Below are 11,834 nucleotides of genomic sequence, written 5' to 3'. Positions count from 1 at the left end.
TTTTGAAGTAACTAACAGGAGCTTTAACAGGTTAGTGATATGGTGTTGTAAGTGTGCCCTCCAGCGTTGATATGAAGGAACTGCAAGACTACGTTTAAATTTAATCTTGAAAATTGTACACTAACCAGTTTATTAGGTACTCCTTGCTAGTCCAAGGATGGACCTCTGTTTATTTTTATTTTTTTACCTTCAGAACTACCTTAATTCTTCATGGCATAGATTCAACACGTCTCCTGAAATGTTTCTAAGAGATTTCTGTCCATACTGACACGAGAGCATCTGTGATGCAAATGTGCCTTTTTTCACCACGCTCCAAAGATTTGGTTGGATTGAGATCTGGTGACTGTGGAGGCCATCTGCGGACAGTGGCATCATCATGGTCAAGGAGCCAGTTTGATATGATAGGACAGTGTGGTCAACACAATTTTCATCATACACCACTGCAACACCAGTAGTCTAAACCATTGATTGAAGGCAGCATGGATCATTGCTTTCATGTTGTTTACACCAAATTCTGACCCTACCATCTGAATGCTGGTAGAGTGAGGCTACTTAGTATTTGCGTTAACGAGCAGTTGAACCGGCACACCTAATAAAGTATCCGTAACAAAGCTGTTTGAGAGACAAGTGACACACATTACAGATCCCTGGCCTGTTAAAACAACCTGATATTTAAGTCTGATGACTAACAACTAGCGGACTTTACTAAGCAGGAAAAGGTGACTCAAAAGGAATTACAATTCTTGACATCACCATGAATAGAAATGATTAAGGGCATAAATATTTCAGCAACAAGCTATTATAACCCAAACTATGCCTGCGATTTTGACTAAAGTTCATACTATGCTGACCCTCAAATTTATGTCAACTGGTTATTTAATCAGTTCTTAATGCAATATTAAATGTGACATTGCAGCTTTTGAAGAATTTAATCACACCAACTTGATTTGTAAAAAAGAAGTCAGGAAGAAAGACTTACAATAGAGATCTCTTTATTATAGTGCATTTATCAGACGTTACAAGATGGGTTTAAAAAAAAAAAGCATAAAAGGTAATTAAGAAATACATATGCACGTACCATGTAATTTTCACAGAAACGAAAATTAAAGCTTCACATCTGAACAAGAGCAGGTGGATGACATTAAAATACATTTTCTTACAGGTTTTTTTTATATATATACACACGCACACACACATCTGTATTTCTTGCTGTTTAGTAAATGATACATAGGATGAAGAAAGCCCAAAGGTTAGTCATTCATTTAAGCAAACTTTATTTAAAAAAAAAAAGGAAAAAAAAGTCCAGTTTTAGAAAAACAAAAAGGGAACATTAATTTTCCCTTTTGAGGTCAGTAGGTATGACCTTAGAGTTTTCTTAACTCAGTAAGGAATGTGGGGGTGATTGGTTTCTTTCTAAATGCGGGATCCTTTAGAATTAGTGGGTGTAAGGGAAAAGATGATGTCACTGGTTGAACTGCTGTAACAGTGTTACTGGGACACTTCAGCTGTCTGCTGGTGTGAGCAATTGGGAGCGTATTTGTGTACGGGTTCTCTGTAACAGCTGAGAGATAAACTGCCGTCTTCGCACAGCCCTGTGTTGTGCAAGCTGATGAGGTTGTGCAAATGGCCCGATGTGACGTAAATGACACCAAGAGAAGCACCTCAGCTACATGCAGAGAAAACACTGAAGCATTAAGAAAGCATTTACAGAACTGACTGATACACTTGTCGTACAAATGTACCGTCTGTCACAGTGCTGACAATGTGGTCTAGAGCATATGCACGTCCCCTCTGGTGACCTCGTGCTGAACCAAACACAATGAACCCTTCCTGAAACCAACCAACTGGTCCCGAGAGCAACAAAATAAAAATAAAAAACCCACACCAGGCCATGCGTGGATAAAGACTAACAAAAGATAATATAATAGAAAAGAGACCCTAAACCAAGGAGCTACATACAAGAGAAAATAAATCTACCAGTAAATAAAAAGCCAGAGTGGGAGCAACTCTAAAAAAGGCCTTGCTGTTCCAGTGAGTGGGGAGTAGATGAAACCCACACACATCCACCAATGACCCAGTAGCTACAACACTCTCCTCCACACATGTAAACATGCAACATTTATTGCCTTTTGTAGACCCAGTGATGATGCTTCTTCTAATCCTCTGCCAAAAAAACAAACTTAAGACCCCATGAAAAGACAGACGCAATAACAGATAACTATCAGAAGCAAAATGATGTGACCCGAATTTTGTAAAATCTAAGGAAGTTAATGTGGAAGATTCACAGACACACCGACTCCGATTACAATCTGATTATCAACAGGATCTACACGTTTATGGAATTAAAAGATTTTTTTAAATGTAACTTTATCCAATCCCTAAAAATGTCAAAATGCATAATTTTCAAAAGAACATGAACTATTCCAGGATGTAACACATACTTTATTTTACCAAAAATGACACTGGTTACATAGCACAGTGCATCTTGCAAGGTTGAGAGGAGAAAAAACAAAAAAAACAGTTGTGAAAATGGTCTTAATTCTAATATGACAGGCTGATGTAAAAACCTAATTGTTGTTACCTTTTGGTTTTTGTGATTCTAAACATTCTTGACAGATGACCCACAGCAATAATGTTGTGTTGTTCTCTTTGTGGGAACCAGTGCCTCTGGATGTGCTGACACTGGAGGAATGAGATGTCTTGAGAGCTAACTGTGTTCAAGGCACAGCAGGGCTGCTCCGACTTAGCTCACACGTACATGCACAGTCGTTCGTCCGTTCATCCAAAAATACTCAAACACACACATACAGTACAAATGCAGGGGAGCACTAGCCAAAAGGTCCGACGCTTCAGAGAAAATAGAGGGGAAAAAAAAGAGGAGAGCGTGAGACCAGGACCAGTGCAGTCTCCCAAAACACCGCAGACAGAGCTGGCAGTGATTGATCATTTTGCGTTCCTTAGCTGGCTTGAAAGCCAGTCCAGACCCTCGTAGAGACCGTCTCCAGTAGTAGCACATGTGGCCTGGATATACCAGTTACGGTGACGCAGGGAGTGCAGGGCCAGTTTGTCTGTGAGCTCAGCTGCATTCATGGCGTTGGGCAGGTCCTACAGGTGCAGAAATTAACCGTTAATAACAAGCGTCCCCTGGATAGGTTACCTCAAATAAAATTTGCTTTTATTTTGAAGTACAGCAAAAAAGGAGGAGAGTTGAAACCACGATCTGTATCATTATTGACCTTACATTTCAAAAATGTATAAGATGTTTACATCTTATATATTTTTTGCAAGTAGTTGTGAGGTAATGCAGCCAGATGTGTAGTTTTTACCTTCTTGAGTGATTTTAAATTAAGATGTATTCAAATAAAAACAAGTACAACTGTAATTTCTAGTAATGAATTCTGAATATCCTGCAGTTTCATCTGAAAGGGGGTTAAATATGGTGACTTCTTTGACTTCTCAAACACACAAATTCACCTGTTTATTTGCAAACACGAGCAACACGGCATCTCTCAGCTCATCCTCAGCCAGCATTCGCATCAGCTCCTCCTTCGCCTCACCCACTCGCTCTCTGTCATTACTGTCCACTACAAAGATGAGGCCTGAAAGTAAAGTAAAAAGGGTCAGTTTTGAGGGCAACCATGAACTAATTCTTATACACCAAAGTGGAAAAGATATAAGTTATCTCACCTTGTGTGTTTTGGAAGTAATGCCTCCAAAGCGGCCTGATTTTGTCCTGACCGCCGACATCCCACACTGTAAAACTGATGTTTTTGTATTCTACCGTCTCAACGTTAAAACCTAAAGTGAGTGATGGAAGGTTTAAACAAGTTTCAACAGTGTGTTGGCTTTTTTTTTTTTTTATTTAATGCCAAGATTTCAATGTTTTGTATCAAGCAATGAAATTCTCATTACAACGTGGGGGATGACTCACCAATGGTAGGGATTGTGGTAACAATTTCTCCCAGTTTGAGCTTGTACAAGATGGTGGTCTTTCCAGCAGCATCCAGTCCTACCATCAGGATCCTCATCTCCTTCTTTCCAAACAATTTACTAAAAAGGCTAGCAAAATTTCCCATCTTGTCTCACCTGCAGGAGGAGATAAACTGTCAGTTTGCAAGGTCTCTGATAATGTGATACCAAACTAAAAGCAATTTCCCAAAGACAGCTGAAGTGTTGACATCAGAAGTAGGAATGTGCGAAACTAGTCAATTAACTGCTGCTGCTGTCAGTCGTGCCAGACGTTCTAGTCATTTAATCCAATTATTAAACATTTCCACTGATGCCAAATGCTGGTAAATTGTTGCGCAACGTTATGCAACCATCTGCCACAAGATGGACCATCGTTGTTCAGAAACACTGTGAATCTGTTAGTCTAGGCAGAGTCTTTTTGTTAAAACAATTATTGTTGGTTATTTTAAAAGTGAAAGAATAAGATCGTGGATAAACGCGGAAGAAACGTGCAACATTTGGAAACCATGATGTAAAGTGCTGCACAGTTAAGTGGCTCAATTCCCTACTGAACTACTTGCACTAAGAACACTACTTGTTTTGAGAATTTTTGGCATTGTCCTATAAACGGTTCTCAAATTAATTTGATATCCAAGTTTTTCTTGTTTTAAATTAGTCGGTTAGTCCAACTGATTTCCCCCTTGTTAAGTGAACTTAGAAATTAGTTGGCACAAACATAAACCTAATCAGAGGGTGACGTTAAGTTTCTACTTTTAAGAATCTCATACAGAAAATTGTCATTATTACTGTTCCCTATATTCCTTATTGCGTCAGTGTTAATGACTGTAAAAAGCACTTCTGTAACTTCCTCCTGGCCCTAAAATGAAACATAATATTTGCCCTTCAAGTAAACGGCTGCTGCGAACGCACCTCCCAAGTTAAACAGAGGCCATAGCGGCAGTGCTGCTTGTCCTGGGTATCCAACAAGCTTGTGGCTAAGGTAAACAAGAACCAGTACAAAGCATTACACTTAATAAGCTGACAGAGGTTGTCTTAATAACAAAGGAGTAATTGGTTAACTACTTAGAAAAGAGGGAAGAGATTTCACTTAGTAAACGCTAATATAGTTTAGTGAAATGTCGCACAGCACATTTTTAACCTTGTTAGATGACCTGATCAGTAGGAGTGCAACGATACACAAAATTCACGGTTCGGTTCGGTTCGATACTTTGGTGTCACGGTTCGATATTTTTTCGATACAAAAAATGTTCATGCTTTTTTAAGTTGTCATTTATTAAAATTATAAATATATATTTTAACTCAAAAGTACAGTTTTTAAATTTAATGTTGCTGAAACGACAAAGTAATAAAAACATAAATATCTCATGGAGAAATCCCTCATCTTTGGAAAAGAGAGTTTATTACAGAGAAATGGCTCTTTCCAAAATAAAAGCTATACTATACGCTTCTTCTGGGGTATATTCTCAGCAGCATATTAAACATATCAGGTCCCCATAAGGAGAATCATGTGCTAACGGCTGTCTAAATGACTCGGGTAAAGTTTGTAGCATGCGTGCTTGTTGTTTTTGTCTGCTTCCACTTGTCTTTGCACTAGGATGATGTCGGAGTAAATGTGCAGTCATATTCGTTGTGTTCCCACTAGTGCTGTCAGCGTTAATCTGAAATGACATTAACGCCACAACACGGCAAATCTCCGTTAACGAGCTACCGCGGATCGCCCCGTGTGTTGGGCTGGACAGCGTCAACACGTTAACGAGCAAACTGCGCTAAGCACTAGTTCCCACCCATGTAATTGAGCATTGCGTGGCACATCCGACATACTGTTTTACTTTTGTCCATGACGCGCTTACCTTCAGGGTCATACTTCACATGAAGACCAAAACAGTTCCAAAGGCCAGATCTGAATGAGGGTGGGGGAGGTTCAATTTGCCATGTTGCAACGAGCTAAGCTTCTGTCTTGCTAGCTTGCGCTGAGCTCAGTGGATCTGCGCTCGACAGTGCAGCCTAGGCGGAGTAGTCGAACGCAGATCCACTGAGCTCTCAACACAGACAGCATCGTCAGAAGAAAAGTTGATAAAATAAATTAAAAATTTTGTATTGTTCGATACACATGCGTACCGAACCGAAAGCACTGTATCGAACGGTTCAATATCGATACGAGTATCGTTGCACCCCTACTGATCAGATGAACTACTGAGGTGAGGTTTCACTACATACAGATGAAGAGGGAAAACATTTTATTTTAAGCCTTTTGAAATGCCAGAAATTCTGCTTTTTCTCATAAATTGTGGTCTCATCTTCAAAGTCTGAGGCACAGGTTTAAGCACATAGATTTGATACTGTTTGAAAAATAATATGTCATCGAAACATTAACCTGTAAACTTGCCCTTTACCCAAACCATACAGGAAACCATGGACCCTTACTAGATATTGTTTTCATAAAGTAAATTTACAGCTTAAATAATTTTTTACCAAAAATTTCTTTTTTGGTAAATATGCTTCTACGTTCTTGATTTAGGGCTTTTACAAAATGTTTCATGTCAATTATGAGACAGAACAAACCAACTTGTGCTGCTCAGCAGTTTATTTGGTGTAAACTTGGATGAGATCCATTTTTATACCATTTTTTAATACCATTTGTATACCTTTAATAGGGATAAATGATATATACTGGATAAGGGTATGTACAGGATTAATCACCTAAAAAATTAAAGGTCACTTTAATAGCTGGGAGAAGAAATACAAGAGTTGCAAGAAGCCAAAATGTTCTTAACCAGCAGGGTGGAAAGTTGTACGGATCACATCTGTTCTAATCAGTGCAGTTTAGTGTTAAATTCCAGTATTTTAGTATTTCTAGTCAGTATAATCAAGTTTTTTCCTTGAAAAAAATAAAATACAAATTTTAAAAAAAGGGAGGCTTAAGTTGTTTTCACACAAACTACTGAAAAAGTCAGATCACTGTGAGACACTCCCCAAAGTTGTTGTTTCTCACATGTAGCATAAAGCTGGAGCTTGTGAGCATCTGCTGTGTTCTCACTTTGGAAATGACACAGCCAAGAGCACTGTGTAGCACCCAGCAGGCAGAACACAGGACGACCACTCAGTAGCTTTGAAAACACCAGGCTTAGGGCTGTGCAATCTATTTACATTTTTATGTGCTATAAAAAAGAAAAGGGAGAGATAAAAAAGAAAAAAGAAAAAAGGTCTCATGTACCATGTGTTTACCTTCCTAAGTATGCACAACAACAAGCCCAGACATATCTGAAAGCGAGAGACATGTGTCACCCACGGGTTATCGCCTAAAAGGTTGAATGTTACACCTTCTACAGCGCCACTACTGTAGCACTGGCTTGACAGACTCTGTATGACAGAAGCGCAAACAGTGAATGATACTTGCCAATAAGGTTACATGGTGGAAAAGCAGCGCTTTAAGCAACTTGCTAAAAAGCTGTACCATACGTCCCAATTAAAAATAGTGTTCAATTTCAACTGAAGAGTTACTTTAAAGTTAAGTTCCTTTTGTTACTGTGGAACTAAAGTGCTAAGCAATTATATTCCATTGAAAACACTACCAAGGAAATAAGCCCAATTAAGCCCAGAAATCAAGACCCATCAATGTTTGTGTAAAGATGTGTAGCTTTGGTGTTTTTGCACATGAGACTGGACCATTTTGAATGATCAGTACTGACAGTACTATTTGTTGCATTACACAAACATAATATTGGTTGTAAGTAGGCACAAACTTGAGACAACATATTGAATTATGTTTCATTCTTTAGCATTGTTTGATGAGTCAGTAAATGACCTCCATAATGTTAGTTTGTGTAATTCTTAATAAACCACAGTGGATAAGACAAAAAAAAAAAAGAAGAAAACACTACCATAGGTTTACTTCTGTTATTATATTTGACTCATGTTGTGTCACTAGATGTAATAAATTGCCATTACAGTTTTTCTTTAGAAAAGAAAGACAGTAAATGTCTTTACACTACTGTAAGCTGTAATCACAGCATACATGTGAGCATACAGTGCAAGTAAAACTTGAGCTATAATGTGGCCAGTGGCAACAGCTGGATCAATATGAGCACTTCCGTTTGGTCAAATGTACGCTGTTTGTTGACTGTAAGTGTGAACAGTATTTTGTAGTCATTTCACAGCTACAACATGTACTTGAGACCAGCAGCTCCTGCTGATCATCTGGCAAGAATGTGGTAAACCCAAGACGTGAATTTAACAGTGTCAAAAAGACTTCCTCAAAACGCCCACTGAATGCACACGATAAACACCGACTTTCTGCATGCCTGAGGCTTGATAAAAATAGAGGTAGTCTAAAGACAAGAAGAAAAAAAAAAACCCTAAACAAAAACACCAGAATTGAGTGTTACAAGCTCACCGCGACATTAATGCATCGGCCTCCAGTGTGAGGAAAAGAAAAGGACAGATTTAACAGAGAGCTTTGGAATATGTGGATTTACTGCTAACTAAATTTACTGTTATCTTTTCAGCTCTGGGATGCATCCCACTCTCAGTTTCACAAACAGAAAGCATTAATTATGTTTAGAAAAACGATATTTAGTGACTGTATAAAAAGTGATCGATTTCATCAACAAATTAAAGTGCTTTTTGAGATGAGCACTAAAGTTTTAAATTTCAAAATATTAATATCCATGTTTGGGGAGAATAATAATTTAAAAACAAACAAACAAAGATAATAGGATCTCCTAAGCTATTATGAACTGAGAAAAACAAATATTAGAGGTAGAATAACATACTGGAATCAGCAAGCAGCCTTTCAGGAAACAAGACAGCTTTACGGTATCACATCAGGGGTCAATATTTGTCTTTTCTCTCTTATGTAACATTACAGTGTTAGCTAATCATTCAAAGACTGAAGGTTTTTTGAAGAGCTGAAAGACTGAAAAAATATTAAAGATTAGTTTATTTTCCCACAGTAATTAAAAATACTGTGGAAAAAAAAAGATTAATTATTATCCCACAGTAAGTAATTATTGCTGAAAGAAAAATTAGCAATGGAACAGAATCTTATAAAAATAGATGAAAGTAACACATTTTTCCAGCTCTATATTAGGCCAGTTAATGCTCACTCAAGTCTTGTAATGTTAATGAAATACATAACTATGGACCTAAGGGAGTTCGATATCAACTGATGCATACTGTCAAAACCGTTTCCATACATCAACTCTGGACTTTGTGTTGAGACGCTGACTCACATCTGGTCACTTTCGGTAGTTTAAAGTTAGGTGTGGTACTTGGGTTGAGCAAATGATGCACACGCACACACCTGCAAGCAGCATTAACGTTAAAAGGCTGGTGACTTGCGCTTAATTTTATAACCTCAAAGAAATGTCTGTTTACACATGTAAACTCTGGGATAAAGTTACAAAGTGCAGAGACTTCACTTGGATTATGCAAGAAAGTTTGATCCTCCCTCGCAGAGGAGCACTGTCTATATGTGCTTTACTGGGTGCTTAGAAGGCAAGGTTTTCCATTTTTTAAAGCGGTGCATTACTTAAATACACCTTTTCAATCAATTAGTCATAAATAGCAGGAAAATTGAAAAATTTCTGTTAAGTGATCAAAGACAGACTCATCACCATTACTACAAGTGGACTAATCATGCTCTTGCGCTTACTCAAACCCACACAGGGTCATTATGAGTCAGGAAAAGACAGCTAAAGGGGTATTAAAAGTCACCAAGTCTAGTGACAAAGTTGCTTAGTTTGCAGAAAATTAGGCGAACTAAGGAGGGATGGTCACTGCTGGGTGGGAGAGTGATGTCACCATTTAAATTTAAAAAAAAGAAAAAAAAAAGATGAGTTTGAAGATTTTACAACAACACACTCTGCCCAAAATGGTCCAGTTACTGTGCTGTGGCCTTTCCAAGAACCTCATAGGAAGCAGCAGTGCATCCCCAACACCTGATTCAGCTTCCTATAAATCCTCAAACATCATGCTTTTGGTCCGAGGAATGAGGAAGTGATGTTCAGTAGGTAGGTAGGTGTAAAGCAGTTCTTTGAGTAAACAGGACTGACAGGATCACAGAGGTGAAGTGCCACCCATCCTCCCATTCAATGAAAGAGGTGCGACTGTTTCTGCGAAGTTTTTTTTTTGTTGGAACCTTTGGGTGACAAAAACTCTTAAAAGTGTCTTTAAACCACTGACTATTATTACTTAACTCTGTGTTTCAAACCTGTCCCTCAGTTTGGTCAGCCGATCAAGCCCCGTAAGACGAAACGTTTAAAGCCGTTTTGATTAACAAAAAATAAATAAATACAAATCTGAAAATAAGGTTTCAGTGCTCTGGTGCAATTTAAATGGCGCTGATGGCGACTTTAAGCCACCAAGCAGTAGAAAAGAAATTATTTTAATCTCCTTTAAGGTTTTATGGGTGAGTTGGAGCTGTGTGACGTTAACGCTAAGTGACAGCTCATTAACGCTAGCTTGCTAACGGTGCTATGGTCGAGAACCATCGGAATAACGCGTAATATTAGCCATTTAGATCACAGTGAGCTCAAAAACACCACCACCTAATACAGTTATTGATTACTGTTTAATAAGGGTGTGTACCCAGCGGTCAAAAACTTCTTAAGTCAACACAAAGGTGCTAAAGTTAAACTGCTAAGGAAACAGCTTATGAACTTTAAAGTATCCTGCTCAAAGCGTCTACAACTTCAAATCAACCGAGCTGGAGGACTTAAACATCAGCGGCCTTCTTCTGTGTTCAAATGAAATACATATTCATAAAGCTTAACTATATGGCATTTTTCAATGAAAACGATAAATGAAAAGAAAAATGTTACCTTCACTGACGCTTCTCGATGCTTCTACACCACCGGTCCGGTTCAACAACAAAATGGCGTTTTCCGGCGACGTCGTGTTCTTCTTCGTCACCATTTTCTTCTTCGTGTCATTTCGAAGCGGCTGAAAACATTAAAATCGAGGGTTTGCTTCACCAAATGGTGAGAAGGTGACATTACAAGCTTAGTGCAGGACTGCAAAAGTCTTCAGTATCTTTAAAAAAAAAGGTCTTCAGCAATAATCCTCCAGGCTTTCCGAGGTCTTAAAAAAAATTTTTCTTTGGACATTTGGCTGCCTTTCCACTCATTTCAAATCCAGTCCAGTCGTTGTTTAACCCACTTAACTCGGACTTAAAAAAGTACCACACTCAACGCAAAAAACCACGGTTACACATTGCTACACATAATAACCTAGCAAATAACTAATTTTGAACTATGTCTATAGGCACTTTGTTACTAGCAATCTGTTGCAAAAGCACATCTGTTTCCACAATTCTAGGTGAATCTATAAAAAGTAACAAAGAAAACACATAAAATAGGGTTATTGTACTAACAAGGTGATTCCTAAAAGGTTATTATTGTGAAATCTGACATAACCTGGGTTGATGTCCAGCGCATCCTTGAAAGAATTTGATGAAACTAGACAAGTGGAGGACAGAAGAAGTAGTGGCTGGCTTGAAAACAACAACAACAACAACAACAACAAAGAAAAAACTATCTACAGCAGATGAAGAGTTTCTGAAAGTCATGTCCTTCAGAAAAAGGAAAAATCCTCCCAAAGACTGACACAGGACCTGAGAGATGGGATTCTGATGACCCTATAATTGATCCATCTAATTCAGGAAACAAAGACTCAGGTATGGCAAATCAGGCAACAGTTGGACTCAAGATTTATTGATTTATTTGAAGAGAAAAAAAAATCAAATTAAATTTTTTTGGTTCAAATCGTAATTAGTACAGAGGAGTTCAGGAGAGGAACATGTACAAAACATAGTGGAGACTCCACAATGATTTGGAGCTTCATTTTAGCCAGTGGTGTTGGGAATC

General features: G+C 38.2%; 1 protein-coding gene across 1 annotated transcript; it reads right to left on the bottom strand.

Moving 5' to 3' along the window:
- Nucleotides 1-987: 987 nt before the first annotated feature.
- Nucleotides 988-10,879, bottom strand: arf2a (ADP-ribosylation factor 2a). Its single transcript, XM_063472213.1, has 5 exons — nucleotides 10,791-10,879; nucleotides 3,932-4,086; nucleotides 3,688-3,798; nucleotides 3,475-3,599; nucleotides 988-3,105 (listed from the first exon to the last, which is right to left on the bottom strand). Exons 2-5 carry the CDS (start codon nucleotides 4,074-4,076, stop codon nucleotides 2,944-2,946), a joined length of 543 nt encoding a protein of 180 aa, XP_063328283.1. The 5' UTR covers nucleotides 4,077-4,086; nucleotides 10,791-10,879; the 3' UTR covers nucleotides 988-2,943.
- Between the last annotated feature and the right edge of the window lie 955 nt (nucleotides 10,880-11,834).

The sequence above is a fragment of the Pelmatolapia mariae genome, linkage group LG4 (assembly GCF_036321145.2).
Source record: "Pelmatolapia mariae isolate MD_Pm_ZW linkage group LG4, Pm_UMD_F_2, whole genome shotgun sequence".
Taxonomy (NCBI): domain Eukaryota; kingdom Metazoa; phylum Chordata; class Actinopteri; order Cichliformes; family Cichlidae; genus Pelmatolapia; species Pelmatolapia mariae.
The sequence above is the reverse complement of the archived record's forward strand: the minus strand, read 5'-3'. Positions and strand labels throughout refer to the sequence as shown.

Bases quoted from the DNA above. Each gene is read 5' to 3' on its own strand.
- arf2a (XM_063472213.1), bottom strand. From the start codon at position 4,076: ATGGGAAATTTTGCTAGCCTTTTTAGTAAATTGTTTGGAAAGAAGGAG. The intron at 3,799-3,931 runs GTGAGTCATCCC...CACTCACTTTAG, and splicing joins TACCACAATCCCTACCATTG to GTTTTAACGTTGAGACGGTA. The intron at 3,106-3,474 runs GTGAATTTGTGT...CTGCACCTGTAG, and splicing joins TCGTGTTTGCAAATAAACAG to GACCTGCCCAACGCCATGAA.